The sequence below is a fragment of the Lissotriton helveticus genome, chromosome 6 (assembly GCF_964261635.1).
Source record: "Lissotriton helveticus chromosome 6, aLisHel1.1, whole genome shotgun sequence".
NCBI lineage: Eukaryota > Metazoa > Chordata > Amphibia > Caudata > Salamandridae > Lissotriton > Lissotriton helveticus.
This window is the reverse complement of record NC_136067.1, coordinates 573,917,382-573,944,831: the sequence shown is the minus strand read 5'-3', so window position 1 is coordinate 573,944,831 and position 27,450 is coordinate 573,917,382. Positions and strand designations below refer to the sequence as shown.

General features: G+C 43.9%; 1 protein-coding gene across 2 annotated transcripts in view; it reads right to left on the bottom strand.

Annotated features, from left to right (window-relative positions):
• ADGRB3 (adhesion G protein-coupled receptor B3) overlaps positions 1-27,450 on the bottom strand; it is a 1,104,008-nt gene that overhangs the window by 969,963 nt on the left and 106,595 nt on the right. For both annotated transcript variants that reach the window (XM_078648009.1, XM_078648010.1), the window contains exon 4: positions 18,144-18,308. In XM_078648009.1, coding sequence (XP_078504135.1) covers positions 18,144-18,308 — 165 coding nt within the window. The remainder of the gene's footprint in view (positions 1-18,143; positions 18,309-27,450) is intronic.

Here is a 27,450-nt window from a genome sequence, read left to right as displayed (position 1 = left end):
ACTGACCTCCTATTAAAAAGGGACACAACAAGCTGACAGAAGACTTTTCCTGAAGAACCCAGTTGACCATAAGCTGATAGAAGCCTTTTCCTAAATCACACCACCGAGCTTTTCTAGACCTTGCTGATGGCTTTTGCTAGAGTGAGTCTTGACCCCCAAGTGTTGTTCCTGAGGCCCTGGGACAACTCTTGACTGTGCCCAAGTGTACTCCTTCTAACATCCTAAAAATCCTGGACTATAAATCTTTTTGGCTCCAAGAACCTCTGGAGGACCTGGACAAATCTGCTAAGTCAATCCCGTGAATGGGTGTTATCGCTGGACCAAACATTCAGCAGATTGCTCCTGCTTGGAGCTTTTCTGCAGCAACAAGTCAGTGGGATGTTGCAGAGAGGGTATTCCACTTCATGGAGACCTGACCCGCTGCAGCTTCTCATCTTGATCCACTGGAGAACCCTAAAATCCAAATTAGTAATTAGGCTGAAGGTAGAAATCTTAGGGGGTGAAGGAGCCAAAAGTATTTGGCCAGTGAGGGGTCTTATTTTGGGCATGAAACTTGAATGACTCCCACTTAGAGCTTTCCCACTAAAGGACAACTGCTTTAGTGGGACCTCTTCTAACTGCTATCAGGCCTTGTGGTGCCCTACTTGGCCACAGTCTACTGCTGTGCCCCACTGAGGATTTTTGATTTCAATTGCAGGGAATAAGTTAGAAGGTAAAATGTCTCACTGCATTGAACCTGGTTTCTGCATCCAATGCACGTTCCATCAGCCATAATTAACTTGCACCATGGTGCAAGGGTGCCTGCATCGGTGCATGGCAGCAGTGTGTGCGCCAGCGCAGGGGGAAGCACAACGAGGCGACATATTGTTGTAAATATGTTGCATCGCTGTGCTTTCAAAACTAAGCAAAATGACTTGCTGAACCATGCTGCTTTAGTTTATTGTAAATCTGCCCCTAAATTCTTAATCATTTTGTCTCTTATATATTCTTTCTTTATATAATAAAATTGTGTTTTAAATCATTCATCTCTACAATGCACAAATAATCTGACTAAGGGTACAATTGAATGCATTTGAGCATTGTCATTTATTAATATCACAAAATTATACAGATCCAAACATAATATTACACATTTTCATATGGTGGGAGCAAGTAGTGTCACTATAGTAAAAAAAAGAATCCCTTGTTTACATTTTTTGTAGAAATTCACCAATGTTGGAGTTATACACTATAAATGTCAATTCTTGCCTGTTGTTTTGTTAGTATGCACAATGGTAACATGAATGGTGCGTATATTTATTGTAAGTGATGGAACAAATATTTTCAAAGTTGTCTTTTTATTAAACATCAAACATGACCAAATACAAAAGGCTGCAATCTGAATAGTAGAAAGGGTGTGCAACTGCCCGGGTGGCAACATAAGGGGCTATGGTGGATTCAACTTCGCAAAGTCCCCAAGCCGGTCACCGTCCCATACAGGGTGAATGATGCTGATTTTCTGAACAAGTAACCCCCCCCCCCAAAACCAACAGAATACCCCTCCCCCCTCCCGCCCCATCCGGTGGTGACAAAATAAAAATAGGAGAAATAAGCAGTAAATAACAGAGACATAAATAGGCAGTGATATAGGCAGTAGTGGCGATGAACAGATTGGACCATAATACATTTGAGGTAGCTGCCAAGGCTCATCATCTCCAATTGGAGGCCGCTAAAGCTTAAATAGCTGCATAGCCTGCACGGTTGGCGGACAAACTGCAGAGGGCTGTAAGTAGTGGTACTGTTCACTCTGAGGGAGTGCGAATTCCTTCTTGCATTCATCAAAAGTCAAAACCTCCCCATCACGAAACATATCAGCTATTTTGAGGCAATCCATCTTCCTCCAGCAATCAAAAGGTCCCTCCCGTAGTGCCGGAGGGAAGTCTGGATTAAAATGAATAGGTGTATACGGGGAAGGGAAGGACGTCCAACCCATTCTCTTGGTCACCTTATCCCAGGTGGTGAGAGTCGTACGAGTGGGAGTGCTAATATAAGCGTTGGCAGGACGATGTTGTTTAGGCTTCCATAACACATCCCATATATACCTCCCCACAACGGCTCGGTCCATGTGGAGCCAATTTTTCTCGGATGCCCTGGCTGACCACTCAGTTGCCACCCGTAGCTGAGCAGACTGATAGTATAAGGTAAAGTCAGGTAAGGCCAGTCCTCCTTGAATGCGTGTACAACGAAGTACGTGAAGAGGGAGGCAAGCCCTCCCCCCCTGCCAAAGGAATTTGGTGATCAACATACGGAGTGTCGGCAAACGTGAACCATCTAACGCTATGGGGAGTGCCTGAAACAGGTATAAAAATGTGGGTAGTACTGTCATTTTAACGGCATTAATCCGCCCCAACCATGAAATGTAAAGAGATGACCACCGCTTGCAATCCTGTTGGAACTGGGCTCGTAGAGGTGGATAGTTCGCGTTGTAAAGATCACCCAATATAGCCGTGAGACGCACCCCCAAATAGAGCAAGGAGTGTTTCGCCCATTGAAAAGGCGTCGTAAGTTTCAAGCGAAACACCTCCGCGGAGGGAAGGGTAAGGTTAAATATGAAAGATTTTGTATAATTTACCTTGAAACCGGCCACCTGCTCGAAGCTTCGCAATTCTCCCTGTACCGCGCACAGCGACTGTGCCAGATTCATAAGGGAGAGGAGGATATCATCTGCGAAGAATGAGGCCTTATGTTCGACCTCGTCGAAAGGGATGCCCTGGATCTCATCATTAGCGCGAAGTTTAAGCGCCAGGGGTTCTATGCTTAAAGCAAAAAGAAGGGGCGAGAGGAGACACCCTTGTCGTGTGCCCCTACTCAGGGCAAAAAGGGAAGAGGAACAACCATTAACCAACACACGTGAGGTAGGCTGATAATAGTTGGCCTTCACCATATTAATAAAAAGGTCCCCAAACCCGAATTTACGCATGGTTAAAAAAAGAAAAGCCCAATCAACCCGGTCGAAGGCCTTTTCTGCATCCAGACCCACCAACACTGTGGGAATCCGAAATCTTGAGGCCTTCTCAATCAAGTGAACAGTGCATCGAATGTTATCATGGGTTTGTCTGCCTTTTATAAATCCCGACTGGTCCGGATGAATTAGGGTAGGCATCAGCAATTCTAATTGCGCCCTAAAAACCGCAGAGCAAAGCTTGGCATCCACATTGAGGAGCGCAATTGGCTTATAAGAACCGCATAAGTGCAGATCCTTACCAGGTTTGGGGATGACGGAAATCACGGCTTCCGCCATCGAATGAGATACCTGCTCATCCGTAGCCACAGCCTGAAACAGGGCTGTAAGATGGGGAAGAAATTCTGCAGAAATACACCTGTAGAAGTGGGCCGTGAGGCCATCGGGACCCGGGGCCTTGTGCAGCTTGAGCCTCAGGACAGCCTCACCAATCTCCTCCTGGGTGATGGGGGCATCCAATTCCGCAGCAGATACCTTCGATAATTGTGGAATGGACAGGCTATCCAGAAACTGTTGTTGCCGTGTCGTGTCCGGAGTAGTGCCCTGATATAGCTCCCAGTAGTACTCGTCAAACACGTCAGCCTTAGCCGTGTCTGAGTGGATGATATGTCCCTGGCGATCCAGGATCCCCCCCAATAAAATCTGTTTCCCTTTGTACACGCAGCTGGCGAGCTAAGTGGGAACCCACCTTATTACCCTGCAGAAAAGACAACTGACGGATCTTCAAGAGTGTGAATTCCGCCCGGCTAGAATAGATAGATCTTAATTTGCCCCTGAGAACAGTAAGCTGCTACTGCAGAACACGTGTGGGATTGGATTTGTGCGCTCGCTCCACCGACCTAAATTCTTCCTCTAAGGCCTCCCGTTCCCTCGCCCTCTGTTTGTTTAAATTCGAGTTATGCTGAATACATTTTCCTCGAATCATTGCTTTAAAAGCATCCCAGTTGTTCTGGGGGGTTGTGTCTTGGGGCTTATTATATAAGAAAAAATCGTCGATGGCTGCTCGAAACTCCTCCTTGGCCACTGGGTCTCGGGTCAAAGCTAGTGGAAAATACCATCTAGGAGTTCTGGGGGAAGACCCTGTCCACTGAAGGCCCAGAGAAATCAAGCCATGGTCGGACACTGAATTCGGCATAATCTGGGCAGCCTGGAGAACTCCTAACAATGCTTGACTGACAAATATATAGTCGATCCTTGAGTACGTCCTATGCACGTGGGAATAGTGGGTATAATCCTTAGTGGTGGCATGTAGTGTGCGCCAGAAATCAATAAGCCCCAAATCAGTGAATTTCTGTTGCACCCTGCGTGGAAATGTACTGGTAGCTGTCCTATTGGAGCTAGTGCTATCCATGGACCCCTGCCAAACGAGATTAAAGTCTCCTAACAGTACAATGACCCCTGCAGCAAAATCCCCTATTAAATCAAGTGCTTGTGAAAGAAAGGCAGACTGTCCTGAATTTGGTCCGTAGAGGGAGACAAAGGTACAGGGTACACTCTTCAAACGACCCTTGACTAATAGCAGCCTTCCCTCCTTGTCAGATTTTTGAGACTCAAATTGGAAGTTCGCGGACACATAAAACAATAGCGCCACTCCATTGGGTTTCGAAGTGGCAGAGGAGGTATAGATCATCGGGTAGCATCTATGGCGTAACCTAGAGACTTCAGCCCTCTTAAGATGGGTTTCCTGTAAGGCTACCACTATTTGTGATAAGACAAATACTTCCAGATCTTTTGGCGCTTCTGTGGGGAATTTAGACCCTAACATTCCACGAAGCGATGGCAACCATCAGACATATGGACAACCCCTGCCCTCTCGATCTCCCCATGGGACATCCCCCATGTGCAAAAGCACTTTTACACTGAACACATGGCACCTTCCATCTTCTCCGCCCCACCTCCATCCATCCCCCCCCAGGAATAGTATGCATCTGCCATACAATATAGAACCAACGAAGTGCAAAACAATAACCCCTGCAGTCACCACCGGAATCCCCCCCACCACCCTGATCCCCCCCAACATCCCCAAAACCCCGGAGCAGAAGGATCCGAAGATCCTCGGCAAATACTCCCTCCTAACTCAAACGGAGGAATAATGTGGATCACGCACAAGGCCCGCACCTCCCGATCATAAAGCTAAGACAACCTAGGGGATAGTGAAATAGCAAACATGTTAGAAAAATAAAAACCTCAGTGTCCTTGAAATGACAAAACAGAAAAACAGTCGCTCTCCGGCGTGTGCGCCTGTCGTCATGGTGTATCATGGCGTCAGTCAGAACTACGGCATCACAGCGAAAACTCTCCGTGGCACAGCATGTACGTTGAGCCCACACAAATGGTCAAAAAAGTTGCATAAGTATCAGGCGGCTCCCCGGACGCGAGCCGAGAGCCGAAGATGAACTGGAGACCCAATGACCAACACAGAAGCAACGGTTCCCATAGGCTAGACAGTTTCCAGTAGAGGAATAGGAACACCAGAGCCATGAAGAACAACAGCAGCAGGTCATAACAGTACCATGCTCCAGCTAGAGAGCCCCCCAGCCGGGAGGCCATGAACATCCAGGAATCCGGAGGAGGTGCATAGACCACTCAACCAACACCTCCAAAGCCAGAAATAATGCAGGAAGGTTTAACGGTGTCTGGTGATGGTGTGCCATGCATTAGAGCCACTCCGCTGCGTCAGGACATCACGTGGCCACTTGCGGGTCCCCGTCTGCCGGGCTCCCACCCGATGCACTCTGTCAATCTTAATATTAAGCTGCTGAGGGGCGAGGACCTCAGCAAAGAGACCAGACACAGAGGCCTCCAAGTCTGGCCCCTCCGCCCCCTCTTCCAAATTTCGAATCCGAATGTTCTCCCTCTAGGTTCTGTTCTCCAGGTCCTCCGCTTTGAGCTGAACCTGCTGCAACTGGGTCCCGAGGGACTGCTGTGTGTCGTTTATCGTGGCCTGGGCGGACGCTAGATTCTGCGTTTGTCCTTCAACCTCCAGCAGACGGGATCCTACGGCATCTACATCTTGCCGCAGCGTAGTAAGCTTCTCGGTGAGGTCAGCCTTCAGTTGGTCCACTGAGGTCTTGTTTAAACTCCCGGCAGAGCTCCCCCTTGAAGTCCCGGAGCGTTGTCACTAGATCCTCGCGGGTGAGCACCATGTCTTGCAGTGGAGCAGGATCCTCCCGGGAAGGCACCTGGCCCGAGGCCTTAAAATATGTGGAAACCTTGTTAGTCTGCTTCTTGGTAGGCATATGGTCCCTCCCCCTGGAACCATGGGGTGATCGGAGAATGCTCCCATCGAACCAGGATCGTAAAGTGACCAGGGCTGACTCCTATGAGGGGTTTGGAATGACCAGAATTTGAGGCCTCACACTGCAGGTCCCTGAACCCGACAGCAGATTAAGGCATCCCACCAGGAAAGCGAGTGTTATCTGGAGCTTCCGCCAAGGAATGGAGCCTCCTTCATGTCAAGGTGCACCCCCGCTGCTCCTCCCGATCTCCGAGGGACCCACCACCGCAACTCCAGCGTAGAGTCAGCAACTCCCCATGTTTTACTCCGTTACTGCCAGTCGCGGAATGGCCACCGCCGCCATGTTAGGGTCAGGCACAGTTGTCCACAGGCGTGGGGAGAAACCAACATAGCGCGGCCCCCTGGAGATGGCAAGGAGGCGCAGGACCACCACCGCAACCATGTGGGGGCCACAAGTGACGCCCCCGCCACTGCCAGCACCCTGCGGACCGCGGTCGATATGGCGCCAAAACCTGGCAGACCGCTCCAACTCACTCACAGCACCCCGGCTGCTCGGGAAACCGGCATCCACCACTCCTCATTGTTGCATAGCGTTTTAGGACCCTAGTGTAATTTTCCCGATTCATGTCCTTATATAGGTATAAAGTACTGTATCCTTATATAGACATAGACATCATAACCATATTAAGACATAGCTCATGCAGTCCTAATACGGCATGGCTACTTCTACTAGTTCCGAAAATCTACAACCATTTCTAGGAAAAACCCGCCTTCAGCAGTCAGGGACTTCCCCCTGCTTGAATATTGATTTGTCCAAGAACTCATGGAGTTTTCAAAGAACTGAGACCCTTTGATGATGTTAATATGTCCAACCTTACGTCAAACTCGGCACCTTCATGGTATAAATATGCCCACACTTGCCCAAGCAAACACACGGTGGTTTGGAGCAGTTCGACTATCTACTTGCCCGACGCATCTCGCTGCAGCAAGTGCCTAAGGAAGCCGACCCTCCAGCAGACACACTGAGAGAGATGCTGTCATTTCTCCTGCTGAGAAATCCAGCTCCAGTGTTTCCAAGCTACCCTTGCGGGTTGTTGGGAAATCGAGTCCTGAGAGAGAGATACCAGACCTCCTTCATTCTAAAATCAAGGTACGGAGCTGATTAGACCCTTAGAGAATTCTTGGATAGATTCTTGGCAAAGAATACTGAAACTAAGCTACACCTTCCTTACTTCTTCCCTTGTACTAGATTTAGGTTAGGTACACCGGGGTAGGCGTATTTTGGAAGCACCAGTTGAGTACTTTTTTAGTCTTTATTTATTAATGTATGTATTCTATGTATTTTATGGCTTAGAAACCATATCATGCTTTTACAGTATTATTTAATAATACTCTTCATACTGTATGCATTGTACTTTGCAACCAGTATTACGATTGTAGCAGTTCATTTCTCCTGCATGAGAAAGAAGACTGTTCAATAAATACTTTTATTGAAAACGCCCATCTCTTTATTTCTCTGCACCTCTGGTGAAACGAAGCATGCACAATTGACTGAGTAAAATAACTATCTATTGTTTCCGCGACTCTAGAGATACATTTCTTACTCTTGGGAAACAAAGTTGTCATGTTTATGCGGTTATCAGAAACTAATCCCTTCTTGTGTATTAAACAAAGTTTCTAGTGATCGCTGAGCTAGCTGGCACTCACAATTAGGTCTAATATATTCGATAGAGACCTAGTAAACATAAGTCCTACGTCAGATCTATAGGATATGTTATTCCAATGCATAGAGCCTATTGGGAATATAGGAACTACACTACATCATCAGGTAGTCACCATAGGGGGCCTCTCGTAGCAGCCCTCTGGAGCCTCCCGGGGCCGATTTACGCACTGCTCACCACTCGGGACGCCTGGCACAGTTCTCCACAAAATGGTGCCTGGGGTCCTTGAGTGTCTCCGGAGTTCCCCTCCACTCGCCGCCACATCTGTTTCCCGGCACCACGGTCATCACCCCTCAGATCGGACACCTCTAGAGAGCTTTGGACACCCGAGGAGCAAAGGCAGCCATCCCCAGCACACAGGTAAGGACCACGGGACGATCGGACGGGTGCGGAGCTGAGCGATTACACGACCGCTCCGCCATCTTACTTGGCCACACCCCCTGGAACAAACATTTTAAATGAAAAATTGATGCGGATAGCATAGACTTATTTTGGAAAAAATACTAGTTCAGTATTGCTTAGTCTTAAGCACTTATAAGGTTTATCTGTCATAGGGGTGCCCCTGTTGTGTATGAGGATTTCACTGTGACAGTCATTCTCTCTTCCCTGTCATTCTCCAGAACCAGATAACTCTGTGCTTCCATCCTTCACTTTTCCATCCTTCTGTCTATCTCTCCCATTAAGCCTCCAATCCCCGTTTTCTTTCCTTTATTCTTCAGCGTTCATCACACAGAACATAAAACCGTTCTTGAATGTTTCTGTTTCAGGGGATGCACCAAACAAATTCATACAAACAACATTTGTAAAGCTATCTGATATGTTTTTGGAATTGCAGTTTGATGGTCCTGTTTATGATTCAGTTTTTGGATTCCCCTGTGGCCTGATATAATTTGTAGACTAGACTTTATGTGTATAACAGGCATGAGAGTATTATTAATTGATTTAGCAACTGCCAGATTATATTAGATTAATATGGAATCCATATATTGATGTTATTCAGAACGATATATTCAGGTATATTTTTTCTAGTTTAGGTGTAATCTAGCTTTTTGTGCATATCCTATGATTTGCCATGGTCATAAACATATGCGTGTGTACATTTTGAGGCGACTTCCAATATCTTTTTGATGTACAGTTTTTGGCATTTTGTATCATGTTATAGGTTACCTGTGACCGACCTTGTAGTGAGCCTTAAAGCAAGTAAGTATGTTCAGTAGCTTAAGAGGCTATAATTAATGTTTGGGCACTCCAACACTTTTTGGACTGTATAGGAACACGCAGGATCAGTTATCTGTACTCCCTTGCTTGACTTATTATATTGGTGGGCAAGCTTCAAAGCCTGAGGTAAGAACGCCCTCCACCGTCTCATGTTGGATTCTTCTTGCTCCATCTTCCAAGCCAGATGGCCTTGGAGAAGCATATCGCCAATTATGTAAGCCTTCATTGTGCCTTTATGGAAAACTACATTTCCGCAGCTGCACACGATCTGGCAGAGAAAATGTGTTGGCTATATCAAGTGTTTGTTTCAGCGCTCACTGTTCCACTGTGACTCTCATTCAGCTGGGAGACTGTGCTTAAAGGACTTGTGGCTGCTACTACAACCTTGCTGAATGGCCCTCAGCCTCCTTTGTCTTCAAGGAGAGATACCAAGAGGCTCATCATTTGGGCACATGGTGGCCCTGCATCACAGAGAGAAATGGATGGGCAACGGCACAGATGGTATGACATCCCTAGAAAACCATAATAAATTATTACAAGGGATTTGAATCATATATTTCTTATTATATCTGCATTCTGACATCAGATTTCGTGCATAAAAAGAACTGAAATGACAAGATTGTGTAAGACTATCAGTCTCTCTCATCGTATATATATAAGTAAACTGTGTTTCTTTATATTGTTTTTAATTAGAATGCTAACACAGAATCATGTACAACACTACCTACAAATTAAAGAATATGTGACTTAAAATAGTGCCAAAAACGGGTATGAAGCACAGTAAGCCCCAGTCAAAGCCTTCACAATGCAAATGAGCAAATAAAGTTGTGGCTGGCGCCTTTCAGGAATAGAACTTAACAACAGTGTTGTGCCACCTTCATAATATGAGTGCTCAGTCATCTTCATCGATATCCACCCACAAGTCAATTACCTTAAACATAGGTGACCATAAGTTCGACACTCCGGCAAAACACGCTGGTGGAAACCTGGCCAATGAGGAGGGGTGCAGCGACCGCCTGCAACTCCCGCCTGATTGCACCCCTTATGTCATCATCCTCACTGGAGTTCCCCCAAAGCAGACAGGTGGCCAAGAAAACTGGCGCAGCTAGAATAACAAGTTCATGCATTGGAATAATGGAAATTAGGACTAGCAAACGGGATTGGCAAATTATATTATCATGGCCAGAGGAGTAGGATGGGTGGGTCTTCTAAAAAGACTATTTTAGACTAATAAGGGGATTGCATAGTTATACATTTTTGAAACCCCAAACCTTGGTAGGCATCTTTTATATAAGCCTAATAACCTTTCAAAAGGTCTTGAGCGCCTATTTTCTAGTTTACCTCAAGTTCTATTAGTGCCTTACCACTGGGCTCCCTTTACCGGCCTCCAACATCCTTTCTCACTCTCTTTAAAAGGCCTCTGAGATCTGGAAGCCCAACATCCACTCCATCTTTCCAACATCGCAACCGTTTTGCTGTTTTAGGTCTGTCAGAAGTTGATTAACTGGGTAAAATGCCTACCTTTAAATCACCTTCCGTGGATGATGATCCTTCTTGTTCCATACCCACACGCCAATCTAGAACCATCTCTACTCCACTCTATTTTATTTCAAGGAATATTGCAGGCATAAAAAATAAGATTAATAATTCAGATTGGTTAAATTCCATCAAGGGTATACATGTGGTTTGCTGTCAAGAAACCTGGTCCCAGGAGGGCTTTTTTCATTGATTGGTTTCAATCCTTCTGTTTACTGGCTCTACCATCTACATCAGGCGCACTAAGGGGGGTTTTGGGGTTTTGGTCTACTTAAAAAACAGGCTCTTAAAAGCACAGAACCTATCAGTTCAACATGTTGTATAATATTGTGCCTCCAAATATCTGGCCACCTGGATATACTTTGATTAGGTTTTATTTTCATATTTTATTAATCGCCCTGTCAACCTTATTAAGGAGCTAGACTCATTTGCAATGGAGTACTTTGAGTCACTCAGTTACGGAGGCAATTTTATGAATGGGTGATTTAAATTCGACAATTTGTCCCATAGGGGACAAGGGGGTGTGTGGCGTTTCAGATGGTAGTAGCATGAACCAAACTCTCTTTATACACACCCTTTACGGGGATATCCTGAACCAGTGTATCATGAAATTCATTCTTTATTGTAGGTCTGATTTTTCAGAGGATAAGTGGCCTCCCTGCCCCCAAATACATGGACAAAGGAGAATATTCTATATTTGACTTATTATTTATTTCCCTGTACTTATTACTATATGTTCTTGACTTTTACACAAAGTCCTCAGTCCTGAGGGATCACAATCCAAATTTCTTGTTTCTCTTAAGCCCAACTTTTAAACAATTGGGGTCAAATTGCCCCACCAAGATCCATTTTTCAGTCAGTAAGAAAGTCCGCCTAAAATGGGCGAAAATTGACTGGAAGAAATTTTGGAACAACTTTATTTTTCAGAGTTACAAAGATATAATAGTTTCCCTTGCAGAAGCCGCTATCCCTGTTGACGTGGTCCAGAGTTTCAGAATTATTTGCAATCAAGCTAAAAACTTATTTTCAATTCAGACTAAACCCAATGAGAGTATTTTATTTCAATGGTTTTCCCCTAAGACTACAGCAGCCCTAAACTCACTCAATGAGCCACTGAAGGATCCCCACAAAATGTTGCTCAAATTAAATCCCTCCAGAATGTGTGTAAAACAAACATAGCTGTTTGGAAATTTGTAGTGTTGGACCAGGCTTGGGATGTTCTTCTTAAGGCAAGGGCATTTTTGTAATTCCAAAGCTTTCCTGGGAAATTATTAAAAGATACTGTTTTCTGGGAAGTTAATAATAGATCCTGTTTTAGTGACACTAACTCTCCTGTGATTGAATGTCATATTCCAGCTCCTGATTGGATTCACCATTTCTGAGAAATTTTTGGTAACCCTAGTTTAACCAAAGACAACCAAATGGTCTGCCCCTCCAACGACGAAGTCCTAGCTCTGAGTAATGACATTACTGTTGACATGACAATGATAGCCATTTCTAAGTCTTCCTCAGGTAAAGCACCAGGGCCAGACAGGGTACCCACTGATGTTTTTAAACAAAACCCTGCATTCTGGGCGCCTCTTTTAACAAATGTTTTTCATTGCCTAATATTTGGCCTGATTCCATCCTCTTGGAAGGATTCTAAGAAGTGCCAATTTTTTTAAAACTCAACAGAATTTGACCTATCGGTTATAGGCCCATTTCCTCTTTTGGATCCCTCGGCTAAAATCATGGGGGGTGGGGGGGGGGGGGGGACTCCAGCTTTTTGAGGAATGGGCTAGTGACACAAAGTTATTTTCAGAGGTCCAATTAGACTTCTGCCCTGGGGTTAGAACCGTTGAACAATCATTGAACTTCCTTATGATTTCTAGCAAATACGTTCAGGCCAGGGGGGTTTGGGTGGGCAATTCACATGGCTTTCATGGACCTGTCCAGCCCTTTTGACCAGCTTGACAGGGAGAAGCTCTGGACAATGATGGGCAAAGCTGCAGTAAACCCAGCATTTATTGAACCTTTGGGCAGATTACGTGAGGGAATAGAGGCACAGGTGTGTTTTGACACCAGTGGTGATTATACCCCCTCTTTTCTTCCACTAAAGGTGTCAGACAGGGCTGTATACTGGCGCCTTTTCTAATTCTCTTTTGTATAAATGCCCTAAAGACAACATTAATTTAAAGAGGTAAAGATCTCCCACAGGTTGGGGACTCTGTCGTCCCTGTGCTCCTTTAAGCAGGCAATGCGGTCCTTTTAGCCCGCACTGCAAATGGGCTTCAGCTGTTATTGAATACTTTTATCGATTTTATCAAGGATCTAAACCTGAAAATTACCCATGACAAATCTTATACCATGATTTGTGGGCCACCAAAGACACCATCTCCTTTACACAGTGTCAAACTGGGTGTCCCTTAAGCATGTGACTACACACCTTCATTCTCCTGTGGGTAGAGGCCCATGAGCCTAGAAAGGCCTTCCTAGGCAGTGGTAGTGTAATGCTATACAAGGGTCACGTACGGTCATGTCCACGTAGCACCTTATTCTTGTCCCAATTAATCATATAGCCTAAAAGAAGAGAACCAGTTATTAGCAGTTATCAAGTGAGGAGAAGACACTACAGTGTCAGTGAGGATGAGGAGAAATCATACAGATATTGCATAATCTTGAGGCATCCAATCATTGTGTCTACACTCCTTACAGTATCAGTTTGGCATCTAGCTGATGCCAAAGTCTCTAGAGCAAGTAGGACGAATATTGGCGCAAGAGGGTAGTCATGTCTCATGCCTCTACAATTGCTGAAGGAGTCAGAGAGGAAACCTCTGCCATCAATTTGTGCAAATGGGTCAGCATAAACCCAGTTTACTTTGGCAACAAAACCAAGGCCCGTTCTACCCTCTCCAGTCTTTTGAAAAGAGAGTCTTATACAAGGCTGTAAGCGGCATTCTCTGCATCAAAAAATACTGCCACAGTTTCTGTGAGGTCATCCCACACCTGAAAGTTTATATTATCTTATAGACAATAGTGGCTCCTTGATGTCCAACTAGGCACAAAGCCCACCTCTATTGTATTGTAATTGCATTTATATAGCGCTTACTACCCATGACGAGGCATCAAAGGGCCTGTGAGTCATTGATAAGACCTGGCATTACTGTCATCAGTTGATTAGCCAGCGCTTTGGCCAATATCCTTACTTATGCATTGATAAGCGATATGGACTTATAGTTTGTACATGTTAAATGATCCTTTCTTGATTTAAAAATTAGACTTTTCATAGCTTTGTTAAACTGTGTCCTGATTCTATCAGAATGTTCAACCTTTTGAAGTTATTTGCTGCACTGGAATAATTTGTGTTGTATTAATGTAAAATACAGCACATAACCTATAGCCTTATAGCCCGCCATAGCGGGGGTCAAGGAGGCCTTTAGTGTCACTATGCAAGCAAAAAGGGCTGAACGCATATTGTCTAAATGTCTGTGTGCCCATTATGCCTTGGTGAAATCCTCAAGTAAAACAGAGTTGTATTTAACGCTTGATATGGCACACAAGACTTTTGTCTGGTTTCCATTTGAACTTGCTCCCCCAGTTTATAGCTAGTTGGCATAAACTCTTGGAGCCTCCAATTTGCCCATGTGAAATGCTCGTTGTACTGTACACTTAACATATTGTTTTTATATGTCCTAAATGTATTAGTTTACGACATAAGCTCATACACCCCCTCCTTCTGCCAATTCATTTTATTCAAGAAATGCCTGCTTTACTGTAACTTAAACGTTTATCCAGTCATACTTTTTTGTTTTTATTCATCGTGGTTTTTAGCAGGAGTGTTTCACTCTTGTTCATGAAATGTGATGTGCTGTTTTTAGGTGATTTTATTGAACTGTTTGTACTTTTATGATTTACTATGGTAAGTCGAATAAAGTGATTATTGACTTGACATTTCTTGAGTCAGACCACGATTTCTAAGGTGATTTCGTGGATAGGGAATTGAAGAATATCAAACAAATAATTGTACACTGGTGCCACAACCATCTTGACAAATTTCACCCTGTCCACGCAATTGCAAAGAGGACCATCTGGTAAAATGATTACTAATTATCATAAATAGGGGTTTCAAGTTGTCAGAGACCATGTTTAGCAGACCTCTGAAATCATGTCCACGTAGCACCTTGTTCTTGTCTCAATTAATCATATAGCCTAAAAGAAGAGAACCAGTTATTAAAAGTTATCAAGTGATGAGAAGAGACTACAGTGTCAGTGAGGATGAGGAGAAATCATACAGATATAGCATAATCTTGAGGCATCCAGTCACTGTGTTTACACTCCTTAAAGTATCAGTTTGGCATCTAGCTGATGCCAAAGGCTCTAGAGCAAGTAGGACGAATATTGGCGCAAGAGGGTAGCCATGTCTCATTCCTCTACAAATGCTGAAAGAGTCAGAGAAGAAACCTCTGCCATCAATTTGTGCAAATGGGTCAGCATAAACCCAGTTTACTTTGGCAACAAAACCAAGGCCCGTTCTACCCTCTCCAGTGTTTTGAAAAGAAAGGCTTACACAAGGCAGTGAGCGGCATTCACTGCATCAAAAAATACTGCCACAGTTTCTGTGAGGTCATCCCACACCTGAAAGATTATATTATCTAAAAACAATAGTGGCTCCTTGATGTCCAACTAGGCACAAAGCCCACCTGTATTGTATTGTAATTGCATTTATATAGCGCTTACTACCCCTGACGAGGCATCGAAGCACCTGTGAGTCATTGATAAGACCTGGAATTACTGTCATCAGTTGATTAGCCAGCAATTTGGCCAATATCCTTACTTATGCATTAATAAGCGATATGGACGTATAGTTTGTACATGTTAAATGATCCTTTCTTGATTTAAAAATGAGACTTTTCATAGCTTTGTTACACTGTGTCATGAGTCTATCAGAATTTTCAACCTTTTGAAGTTATTTGCTGCACTGGAATAATTTGTGTTGTATTAATATAAAATTCAGCACATAATCTATTGCCGTATAGTCCGCCATAGTGAGCTGTACCTGCTATTAAAGGCCCGCTCCAGCGTTAAAGGCCCGAGCCGAAGTCAAGGGCTATTAACAAGGGCTTCTGCCACTAGAGGGCAGAATGTTCTAACAAATAAAACAAAGGCGTCTTGGAGCCCGAGGGGGTTAAAATCCCCTCGAGCTGCGGGAGGCCATTGTTCAGAGCAGGAGCTGTGAACAAAAGTAACATTGTAATGTTGCTCTGCGGGCCTTTACTGGCCATAGAAGCAAGGAGCACTCCATTGTATTCAATGGAGTGCTCCCCATTCCAATGTTCTAATGTATGATTTGCAAATTAGCACTTTTGAGATTTCAGTAGTGAGTTCACACCTTTGGAGCCTACAACTGCCACTTGAAAATGTAATTAAAGAGAGACTATTCAGTTAATTTTCTTCTGGTCAGTTGCATCATTTATGCCAGAGGTAAAGGTGATGATAAAAGGAGGCAGAAGTCTTCTTAGTGCCTATGGGCTCAGTAAGGAAGCTGCCAGGGTCACTTAGGATGGCAGGGATGGCCAATTGTGATTCTTTCTGAGAAAGCTGCATGACTCACAAGCAGCGAGCCTCCTCCATTCCCCCCCCTCCCCCGCTTGGACTAATGCCACCACAAGTGAGACAGCGCATATATTCTGATTGGTTTAAGCAGCTAAAAGTAAAATCAATTTTATATCAGTCCTCTAAACAGTTCTGTGACAGCCTGCTACTGTATCGAGATTTCCATCCTCCAATCCCCTGTTTCAGGTTTGCCTGGTTCAATTTCAATCTACACTTAGCAATGGCGAAGCCCCTCATCATTTGTGCCGATAATGTCACCTTACGGTGTGATCAGAGCGTTTGTGTCCAAGATACTGTATATTTGTCTTGTTCCAAGTGCGTACATAAATGTTTACTCTAGGGGTGCGTACATAAATGTTTACTCTCGGAGGGCCTTTCTCTTGCATCAGGTGTATAAGGACATATTAAGCCTTCTCCCCTTTGAAATGTGGTCCTCTTTGAAATCCAATACCCAGGCCAATCACAGCCTGCTTCCTGTGCCACCAACAAGAAAAGTAGCTGATATAATCAGCATAAAAGAATGATGGTCCCCTCAACTATAAAATCATATGGTCTGTATCCAGCAGATTTATCGAGAAAGACTGCACTGTAAGGGAGGCGGTTCTTGGCATTGCATCCCTCACAATACATATGCCACGTGGCCTTCTAGAGTCAGCGACTGTGCGAGGACCATAGATATAAAAAAATTAGTTCTTCAAGTGTGATGACCTAGAAGAATACTTGAACACATTGGAATCATTATCCATGGACATTTGTCGCCCTCATTACCTGCAGCAGAGATGTCATCAAGAGTGTCTAGTGATGGTGCTTCTACTGATATAGATGGTAGGTCACATTCATCTAAAGGAGAAATCTGTACGAAGAGGTGAGCAGGGAGAGAAAGAGCCAGAAGCAAGAGGGCATCTGCTGAAGAGAGACCATGCAAATCAAGATTTCCTCTGAAAACATTAATTGCAGCAGATCCATTTAAGCCTTGTGCGGATTACCCTATGTTGGGCCACAGTGACTCCCAGTACCACACCATTGCTGCTAAATGCGCCCAGGTCTATGCTGTCTAGCCTGAATAGACTTTCCATTTCTATAACTCTCACTTCTTACAATATTCACATAATGGCTGCCATCATGATTTCCAGAGTAATTATCCATGTAATTCCTGTAGGCTCAGGTCTTGTCCTGGACTGATTGCTTGCATGCCATTCATATGTTTTTCTATTCTAGTCCACGCTACGTAGCATGTTTTGCTGGCCCTATATATAATCTTTAGATGTTTTGACAGTCTCTCCCCAGTATCTGCACCGGAAAGAGATCACGCAGGGTGAGGGGCAGTGGGGCTGTAACCAGCCAGGATAAAAAGGTTCATTTAAAATTTCTGTCCAGCTGTGGTACCTCGCTTGTTGGACCTTCATTCGTATTTTTACGGAAAAAAATGAATACTAGTCCCACCTTGACAGTTAACCATTTGTATGCTTTTTGCAACGCGTGTCATTTCTCTGACTCAGTATTCCAGACTTCTGAAAATAGAGACAACTTGGAGAATGATAAAATAGCATGATTAAGGGTTACACAAGCTAGACATTTCCATCGGCTTTACTGTGATCACATTTAGTGCCAGTGGGGAAGCTGGTGAGTACATTTCAGTAATTGCTGAAAGGAAATCTGAAGTGTTGGCCACATGTATGTTCAGTAAACTCAAAATGTCTTGACTAACCCAACGCCTAAAACATTTAACACTATTGGACATATTCAGGATTTTGCACTGACTTCTCCTTTTTGAGTTTGCATATTTCACTTGCTGTAAAACACGAGAATGGACTCGTGTGTTTCCTAAGTCACTGACCTGTGCAGTCTTGGTTGTGGCACTCCCTGCTCTCCGCCCAGGGCCCCTTGCACTCAGAGCCCCCATGCGCTGCTGGGGTGCACTGTCTGCTCCGTTGCTGTGTGCCATTCGCACATGTCACCGAACACTGGCTCCATGAGCTCCATTCCTGCCACTGGCCGTCGACTGCCGCACCGCCACATCACAAACAGGGAAGGAAAGGAAAAAACAAACAATTGTCAGGGTGAGCCGTGGCATGAAACACAACTTCAAACACAGGCAGTGCATCAGTGATCATTCAGGTGCACCTCACAATCCCTTTCAGAACAGATTATGACGAGCATCTGGGAACAGACGTGGTGCCCACCGACTGCAAAAGCAGGATAATTTGCTTTCGTTTTGTATGGCGTTCTTTACATACCCTGTCATTAGCTGCGGAATCTGTGTCTTTCAACCTTCTGAAATTGCTGATTTACAGTAGCTACAGTACTTTTACCAAATTATCCTAAATGTTGTTTTCTCTTGTTTTTGTTCTTAAAATAGTAGGCTTTTTTGTCATTTCCCTTAATGGGCACGGGGAGCTAATTAAAATGCACATTAGGGTCACACCAGGCTAACTTATTTTCCTTAACTACCAAACGCTGCAAGCATTTTGGAAAATCTGCTCAGTGTTCTGCCTTTGTTTAAGTGCTTCTACGTTACCTCGAGGTTAGCTTTGCAAATCAATTAATGAAATAAATTCAACATGGCATTAATCAGCAAGACTACTGCGTGCTTCTCAGGGCTACAGAAGGCCAGTTAACATGCATTTTGATTGTCTTATCAATGCATTGTACTGTCAACAGGCCTCGTCGACCTTTGACAAGATGCCTCGGTGCTTTGCACACAATCCACAAATGAGTCCGTGGCTCTGTTCCAGAAACCATCACAATAAATTAAAGGACAGGGAACTGAGCTAAATGAATAGTTCTCCATCTCATTACAAGCTGAACGCAGACGTAGACGCATGAGCTTTGGTTCTTGAAATTCTGTATGAACAGTACTAGACAACAGGCTTCAGAAAATATGGGGTTTGTGTACCGCCTAACCAAGCCTCTGTCACGAGCATGTCAGTAAAGTCTTCAATGTCAAACAATGCTTTTCTGCTCACCATGCACCTTCTCATTTCCTGAAAGAGACATTTGAATTTCCAGTACTCAGCAAGTGAGGGATGCACTTTACATTGCTAGATATTACGTTAATGCCCCATAAATCTGGGATCACCCACACACAACGAGTATGCACATATCTATGTATGGATATGGTATTTCTATAGAGCCAACCAAACCAAAAGGCAGAGGTGATCTATACATAGTCAAAGGCAAGCTTAAAGTCAACGAGTAATAGGAAAAGACGCTGAGTTGTGAATGGTTAATGCATTGTGATTTAATGTCTTTAACCTTTTCCGTGCGACCGCGTTTCCCCCTCCGGTGCTGGGCCGTAATAGAAACGGGCGTGGTCATGACGGAACGGTTCCGTCATGAGCACAGCTCAACCGTAGCTCATGACGGAACCGTTCGGTCATGAGCATGGAAGGTGTTAAAGTGTTGAGTCTTCAACTCTTTCCTAAATTGGAGCAGTATTGGGATGATCCTGATGAATATAGGGATGTTGTTCCAGATACTTGCTGAATGGATAGGAAAGGCCTTTTGTCTTGTTTTTTTCTGATTTCACTTCTTAGCTAACAGTCTGATGGTGTCCTAGCTGTGGGTGTGCATGGAACCACCAGAAATGGTGAACTTGTCTGCAGGATAAGTGGGGTGATCACTGAGATGGTTTTGTAAATGATGCAGCTGGCTTTGAAGATGCTGTGGACTGGTAAGGGGTGCCAGTGGAGTTTCATTAGGGGCAGAGCAATGTGATCATATTTCTTGAGTCCCTGAATGAATTTTGCTGTGGCGTTTAGGATACCTCCAAGGGGTGCATTTAAGGGAAACCTTTTTGCATGATCACCCCTCAATTTTTGAAATACTGCTGTTGGTCTTTGACTCTCTTCAACTAGGACCCTGCTAAACAGACTCTAGCATATGTGATTTGACCCCTAACATCTGTATACTATTGACTAATCCCTGATTAACATATTTAACGTACATGTAAGTACCTAATATATGGTACATAGTCTACTCAGGTCCTGTAAGTAATTGCCTCTGGTGGACTGCAACACCAATTGTGCCACCACTAAAGTGACAAAGCAAAGCATGTGCAGTTTAAAAAATGCTAATCTGACCGGGCAAAATTAACCTTTTCAAGCACTAACCATTCCTTTTTAATATTGATAAGTCACAACTAAGGTAGGTCATAAAGACCTATAAGGCAGTGTGCATGGCAGTTAAAAAGTAGAACACTTCTTTTTAAGTTTTACATGGTCTGGCATTTCAAAATCTCCAAAGTGTTTTTTTCTCTGTCACAAGGTTGGTTCTCCCAGAGAAAAACACTGGCTTACCACATAGCACCTTATAACACATAACTTCAATTTGGAAATAAATAGACTCAAATTAATACAAATTTAAAGTCTATTCTGTAAGAAATTGTATTATTTGAGTAGAAGGATGAGAGCCCCACTCAAATAATAAACAACATTCTTGTTAGGGTAAACCACAACATTTAACTGTGCTTAACCCTTTCACAGCTTGGCACAAAAACAGTCAGGATTACCTTAAAGGCAACATTTAAAGTATATATGCAGCATTCAAACAAATAAAGTGAAAACACAACATAAGAACAATCCAAAACCAATTTAGAAAAGTAGATGATGTTTCAACAAAATTACAACAAAAAAACAAACATCCAATCAATAGAACCAGAGTTCAGCTTTTTTAAAGTTTCTAGTAAAAATAGGAGGCATGAAGCTCAAACTGCTGGTATCTGGTTGCGCTAGACCAAGATACAATCACAAGTTCAGGGCAACCACGATAAAGCATGGGTCTGATACAGGATTGAGTTTGCCTCACTGGGATTTGTACCTTTTTATTTTAAGATCTGCAATGAGTGGGTCTATGGGGCTCTGTTTCGCATGGCATCGGATCTAGTGAAGACTTTGGAAAGGAACTGCATGGCTCGGGTTCGGACTGCATCAAGCTGGTCTGACCTCAGGAAGCCAAGGTCAGGGGCTTAGAGGTGCTGTGATGAGAGGTCCTGCATTGTTCTGTACCAAATAGCATTGCATCCGATGAGTACTTCTGCTGCATAGGGAGGAGTACACTTCAAGGATCTAGGACCTTGAGAAAAGCACTTGGAGGGGGTGTCCAGATTTGATCCCACAAAGGCCAGCTGAGACCAGGTCAGGTCCAGTTAGGTTTAGTCAGCAGCGAAGCAAAAGAGGCCTATGGAATCTTGTTGTGTTCCTATAGCCTAAACAGGAGTGTACCCAACTGACCCTTGGATTCAGTTCTGAGGAGCCAGGGCAAAGCAGGTTCAGTCTTCCTTTTTCATAAAACAGCACAGTCCATCTTCTGAATGTTCCACAGGTCCAAGAGTACCCCTGATGAGAAGTTCTAAAGGAGCCACTTTTATCCTCAGTGCCGGCCTGTGGGTAGGGGATGTCTAACCTTCCCCACTTTCCTTGGTTTGGCTTCAAACTGCCTAGGGTAAAAAATAAAAAAGGCAGGCAGGTCTGGTTGTGTGTTACATTTGTCAGTGGCAAGACGCTCTTAGAAGTAAGGAAGGGGGTGGTCAAGCCAGAGGCTACCCTTTGAACCTTAGGAAGGCTGAGTGCAACCCTTCAGCAAACTGTTTTAGGAGGTGAACACCCTGTCCCACACCCAAGGCCCTTTTGTCCCCATGTCTGGAAGGAATACACAACACACTACAGGAGAGCCATTCACAGTCATGTGGACCCGGAGACGGGAGACTGGCAGTACGGCACATTTGGTTTAGGCAGAAAAAAACAACTTTGCTAGAGAGGCATTTTCAGAATAGTAACTTAAAATCTGACTTTATCATTAAAGACAATTTTAAATTATAATTAATTTGAGTGGAACAACATTTCTCTATCTGGTTCACAATGGAAGCATGTTATGGGTACTAATTTTAACCAGTATTTGTCTATGGGAGAGATACCGACTGCCAAGACATATGAAACATAAAGAAACAAGTCCTCATTTTTAAATACCATACACCCTTCCCTTTGAGTCTTTAGGGCCTACCCTAGGGGTGACATTTAAGTATTTAAACGGAAGGTTTCGGCCTGGAAAAAGGTTTTATCTGCCAGGTTGAAAGGGAAGTTAAAATCTGCACTACAGGGCACAGTGGCAAGTCTAAAACCTGTTTTCCAGAACTGCAATGGTGTGTGGCAAAATGACTGCTGATGACCATTAGTAGCATTTAATTTACAGGTCCTGCATCCATCTAGTACAATTTACCATTTACTATAGACGTACAAGTACATTGAATGTACTAATTTGGTGTAGGCCAATTTTACATTATTTTTGAGGGAGAGCACACGCATGTTACTAATGGTTAGCAGGGGTATAGTGCACAGAGTCCTATTGCCAACTACAACAATTTCAGCAAAAAACAGGGAAGCAAAGGCAAATAACCTGGGGGAATACAATGTCAAGGATGTCATGTTTAATATATGCCCTACCCTCTTGTAAGTTCTCATTGCTAAAGCGGAAAAACAGCACTTGTCCTACCTTTAAAATACACTGCACCCTGTCCATGGGGATGCCATGGCCTTCTTTAGGGGTGACATACACAGTGGAAGCTCCACCGGTAAGGCGGGACCCCCGCATTAGGGCTTGGGAGTCAAGGTGTCTGTACCCTGCCCCCTTTTTAAAAAAAACGTTATCTTGTTTTTGGGACTCAGTTGAGGCCGAGACCCAAGAGGGCTGGGTTAAGTGTTGGCAGCCAATCAGGTCACTGCATGAAATTGGGAGGATTCAAGGAAGGGTTGCGTCCCTATATAAACAAATTAGGTGTTCTTTTAATAACGCTAAAACAAGTGAACGGATATACTCCAAATAATAAAAAAGGTCTCTTTCTGGACCAAGAGTTGCCTTTCGGCCAAATTTGGTGTATTTCAATTCAGCAATTTGGGTTGTAGCCTTATCTAAAAATTGCAAATCCCCTTGGACATTGCATAGGGAAATTTCATTTTGGAGCCTCAAAACTTTGCAAGCACCAGCTGAAGTGAGTGGCAAACTAGTTTTTAAATTTACTGTGGATTCGTCAAACAGCACCAAAGCTATTGGCAAAGCAAAAAATGTTTTTGTCCCTGGGAAAAGTTAGTCCTAACTATAACTATCTACTGGGTAATATATAGTTACCTGTTAACCCCCTCTGGCCTCCGTTTCTTCTGTTGTGGAGGGAAGTCTTGTGATATATTCTGCTCCAGCCAAGTGGGCAGTCCGGATGGCCCTGCAGCACCAAGAGACCCGGATTAACATTGGCATCAACCGTCGTTGTTTTTTCAGCGATTCTTTCACTCGGGGTACATATTCTACTGGCATTCGCCAGTAAGTAGTAATAGTCACAACCTAGTTTCCATTGGAAAAACATTTTTCGATTTGCCAATATCTTTGGCGCTGTTTGATGAATCTTTGCGAAATTTTCAAAACTAATGGGGCGCTCCGGTCAGCTCCTGTCTTGAACGTTTCAGGGTGATTCGTCAAACATTGACCAAGATAAAAGAGGGGGTCCCAAAATGCACTTTCCCCATGTTAATTTCCATAGGAACTTTAGACACAGCTACAGCCCCAACTGCTGAACGTAATTACACCAAATTCGGCAACAAGGTAGATCTTGGATCAGAAAGCGCCCTGTTTTAAAATGGTGTAAATCCGTTCAGTAGTTTCTGTGAAATTCAAAGAATAAAAATACCGATATCTGAGCACTGAAGAGGATTCGCGAACCCTCCAGAGCGTTAACTTAATTCTGATTGGCTGTCAACACTCCAAACCAGGAAGTGTTGGCGGCCATCTTGTGACTCTGTACCGAGTCACAAAAAAAGGTAAAACAAAAGATAACAAACAAGAAAAGGGGGCAGGGTAGAAACACCCTGACCCCCTAGACCTGCTAAGGGGGTCCCACAAAGACCCCCAGGGCCCAAAAACAAAAAGAATTCTTGAATTTGTGCTGGGTGCATGAATCTGGCTGAAAAAACAAAAAAAAAACAACGAAGCTTGGGATCTCACGCTTTGTTTTCCTTAAGCCCCCGGGTGGGCCAGGTCCCGGGGGCAATGTTGACAGCCCAGGGCACTGCCACCTCCCCGGGGCGATACTTATTAAAATGCAGGGGGCACACGGCCCCCTCGCAGGACTGGGTACCGCCACCTCCCCTGGGAATGAAAAAAAAAATGCAGTTGTGCTGCCTTTAAATCCCTGCAAATCCGGTGTGTAGCTCACAATTCCCTCTACAGCCAGAGGAGCTCGCACGCGCAGACAGTACATGAAAGTCCAGAGCCGCCGACACCCCTTCGCATGTCCACTAGTCTGAGAGTCAGCCCTTCAATCCAGGGCCATCACTTCGACACAGCGGACAAGAAAGCTGTGGCCAACATCTTCGAGCGCATCGATGAGGAGTCTCTTCAGCAGCTCTTTAAAAAGTGTGATGACAAGAAAGCCGAGGAGTGCGCCAAGATCATCTTTGTCATTGAGCAGGACCTGGATGATAAGGTGAAGCAGCGCACCAGAGACAAACTGCTCCAGTTCTTGAAAATGGCCAAGCATTCCTTGAAACTCATCTGAGAGGCCTCCAGAAGGAGGAAAGACTAGAGACAAGACAGACCGTTCAGCATTCCGGTAATGCTTTGTATCTGGCATGCAAGCAGCCAGGGAGATCGCCCTCGTACACCTTCAGCAGCCGGTGCGCAGGGCACAGGCAGACATCACAGAGTCTTCTGTGCAGTGCCCGGGCTCAGAGCATGCCGCACAGAGACTTAACTGCCAGTGCCTGGCCACAGAGGAATGCTGCACGAGACATCCAGCACCCCGCCACACCGAGATGGCCAGTCTTTTGGCACCCCTCTTCTCTCTTTCTGCACCCTTGTTCTCTCTTTCTATACCTCTTCTGCCTGTTTCTGCATCTCTTCTTACTCTTTCTGAATTTCTCTTGCATCTTTCTGCATCTCTGTTGCTTTTTTTCTGCACCTCTATTGCCTCTTTCTGCACCCTTCTTCCATCTTTCTGTACCCTTCTTCCTTCTTTTTGTACCTCTCTTGCCTCTTTCCGCACACACAGGGTTACTTTTAAACTGATCTCAGGCTCAGCAGTGCACACATGCAAGTGCAGCACAGGGCTGCTGGCCTCTATATTGCCATGCCCTACTATATGCTAGGGACTTAGAGGTAGTTTTAATCCCCCTGCCCTATTATGTACTAGGGCCTTACAGGGGCAGTCATGCCAATCACAGGGATACCCCAACCCATAGTGTACCCTAGTGTATGTAGGTGTTTTCTCTATATTCTAAGTGTCCTTCAGCATAGCACTGGCTCCGGGCCTGGTTAGGTAGAGCCCAGGGTCAGTCAGAGTCAGTTACCACCAGTACCAGTCAGCAAAAAGTTGGGGGGTGCCCAGGGCACAGGATGACTTTGCAACATGGCCTCTTTATGCACCTCTGCATATCTCTTGCTTCTTTCCGCGCCTTTCTTCCTTTTTCTAGATTGCTGTTGCCTCTTTCTGCATCTCTCTTGTTTTTTTCTGTGCCTTTCTTCCTCTTCTCTTTCTGCACATGTCCTACCTCTGTAGGCATAGTTAGAAATTAGCATTTTAAAAACCTTTGAAATTCACTGAAAAAAAGCCATAGGTTTCAGGGAAATTATAGTTAGAAATTAGCTTTAAAAAAACCATTGCAATTCACTGAATACACATAGGTTTCAGAGACATTATAGTTAGAAATTAGCATTTAAAAAACCTAAGAAATTCACTAAAAAAACATGGTTTCAGGGACGTTATAGTTAGAAATTAGCATTTAAAAAACCATAGAAATTCGCTGAAAAAACCATGGGTTTTAGGGACTTTATAGTTAGAAATTAGCATTTAAAATACCATAGAAATTCACTGAAAAAGCCACAGGTTTCAGGGACGTTATAGTTAGTTGGACTTTTCACTCATACAAAACCAGAGAAATTCAGCTGTTATAGTTAGTTGAGTTAACTATGACTCGCCCGCCCGCAATGCACTGCTGATGATGTCACTTATTACATCATTCATGACATGGTCAATGACATCACTGATGACATCACTCATGACATCTCAAAGACCGAATTTCTATATTTCTTATAGCCAAGAGGTGCTCACCTGGTACCAATAGTGATTCATTCTATGTCTAGGTAATGCTAATAACTGCTTTTTAATACTTGATCATCTTAAATATCTCTCATATAGGTTGAGCAATAAATCTCCTCTCTCTGCTTAGAACTTTGAATGAACTTGACAATAAAGAGAAGATCTCCTTCATGCACTCAAACTATGCTTAATACATGGGTGTGTGCTTATATAATAATTGAAACCGTCTCACGTTTGATGGTATTAGACTTACTCTATGTTTTATGACTTGATTGTGCATATTGTGGTGCCAGTATACACCAGACGTGACAGGGTAAGAAATGCCCAAATAAGGCAAGTTGTTCTTGAATATGTATAGCAAGGCTCTAAATCAAATCAACAATAACTGTCTAAATTTAACCTCATTTCAGTATATGTTGAAACATTAAAGTTATTCACTTTTATTTTATGTTATTGCATGAAAAGCTAAAATGCTTAATTGAATCATGTGAAGTGAATTAGAATGCACAGGTTCAGAAATAATACAACATTTCTTTTATGAACATAGGAAAAAATATAGTGTCAAAGTGAACACATTGAGAAGCTTTTCTAATGCTAGATACATATGTCAGAATGATTCATCCCATACCTCCTTCCATGTTTTTGGATTTCCTCTGTAATCCCACAACATGGTGTTAGCAACATGTTTCCATCTATGCCATCCCTAGTAGGATTAGGGGGTGGAGGATGTCACAATTAGTTCTCAAAGGGTGCCATTTTACAGCTTTAGTGAGCTAGAAACAGCATTTTACTGGTTTCTAGGACACTGGGAAATGGTTTTCATAGAATGCTTTTTTATCTGGACTGTCCCTTTGGAGGACTTTTTCTAACCCTGGAATGGTTGACTTTTTTCTGGTTTAATGATTGAAGTGGGCATGTACATACAAATACAGTATAATGCAGTGTAACAATTTTAAGATGACAATAGCAAACAAGTAAGTTTTTGCAGTGATATGTGTGTGTTTGGGAATACTGGAACATAGGCTGCGTCTTTTTTGATCCTTATTAAGGATCATCCTTTCCC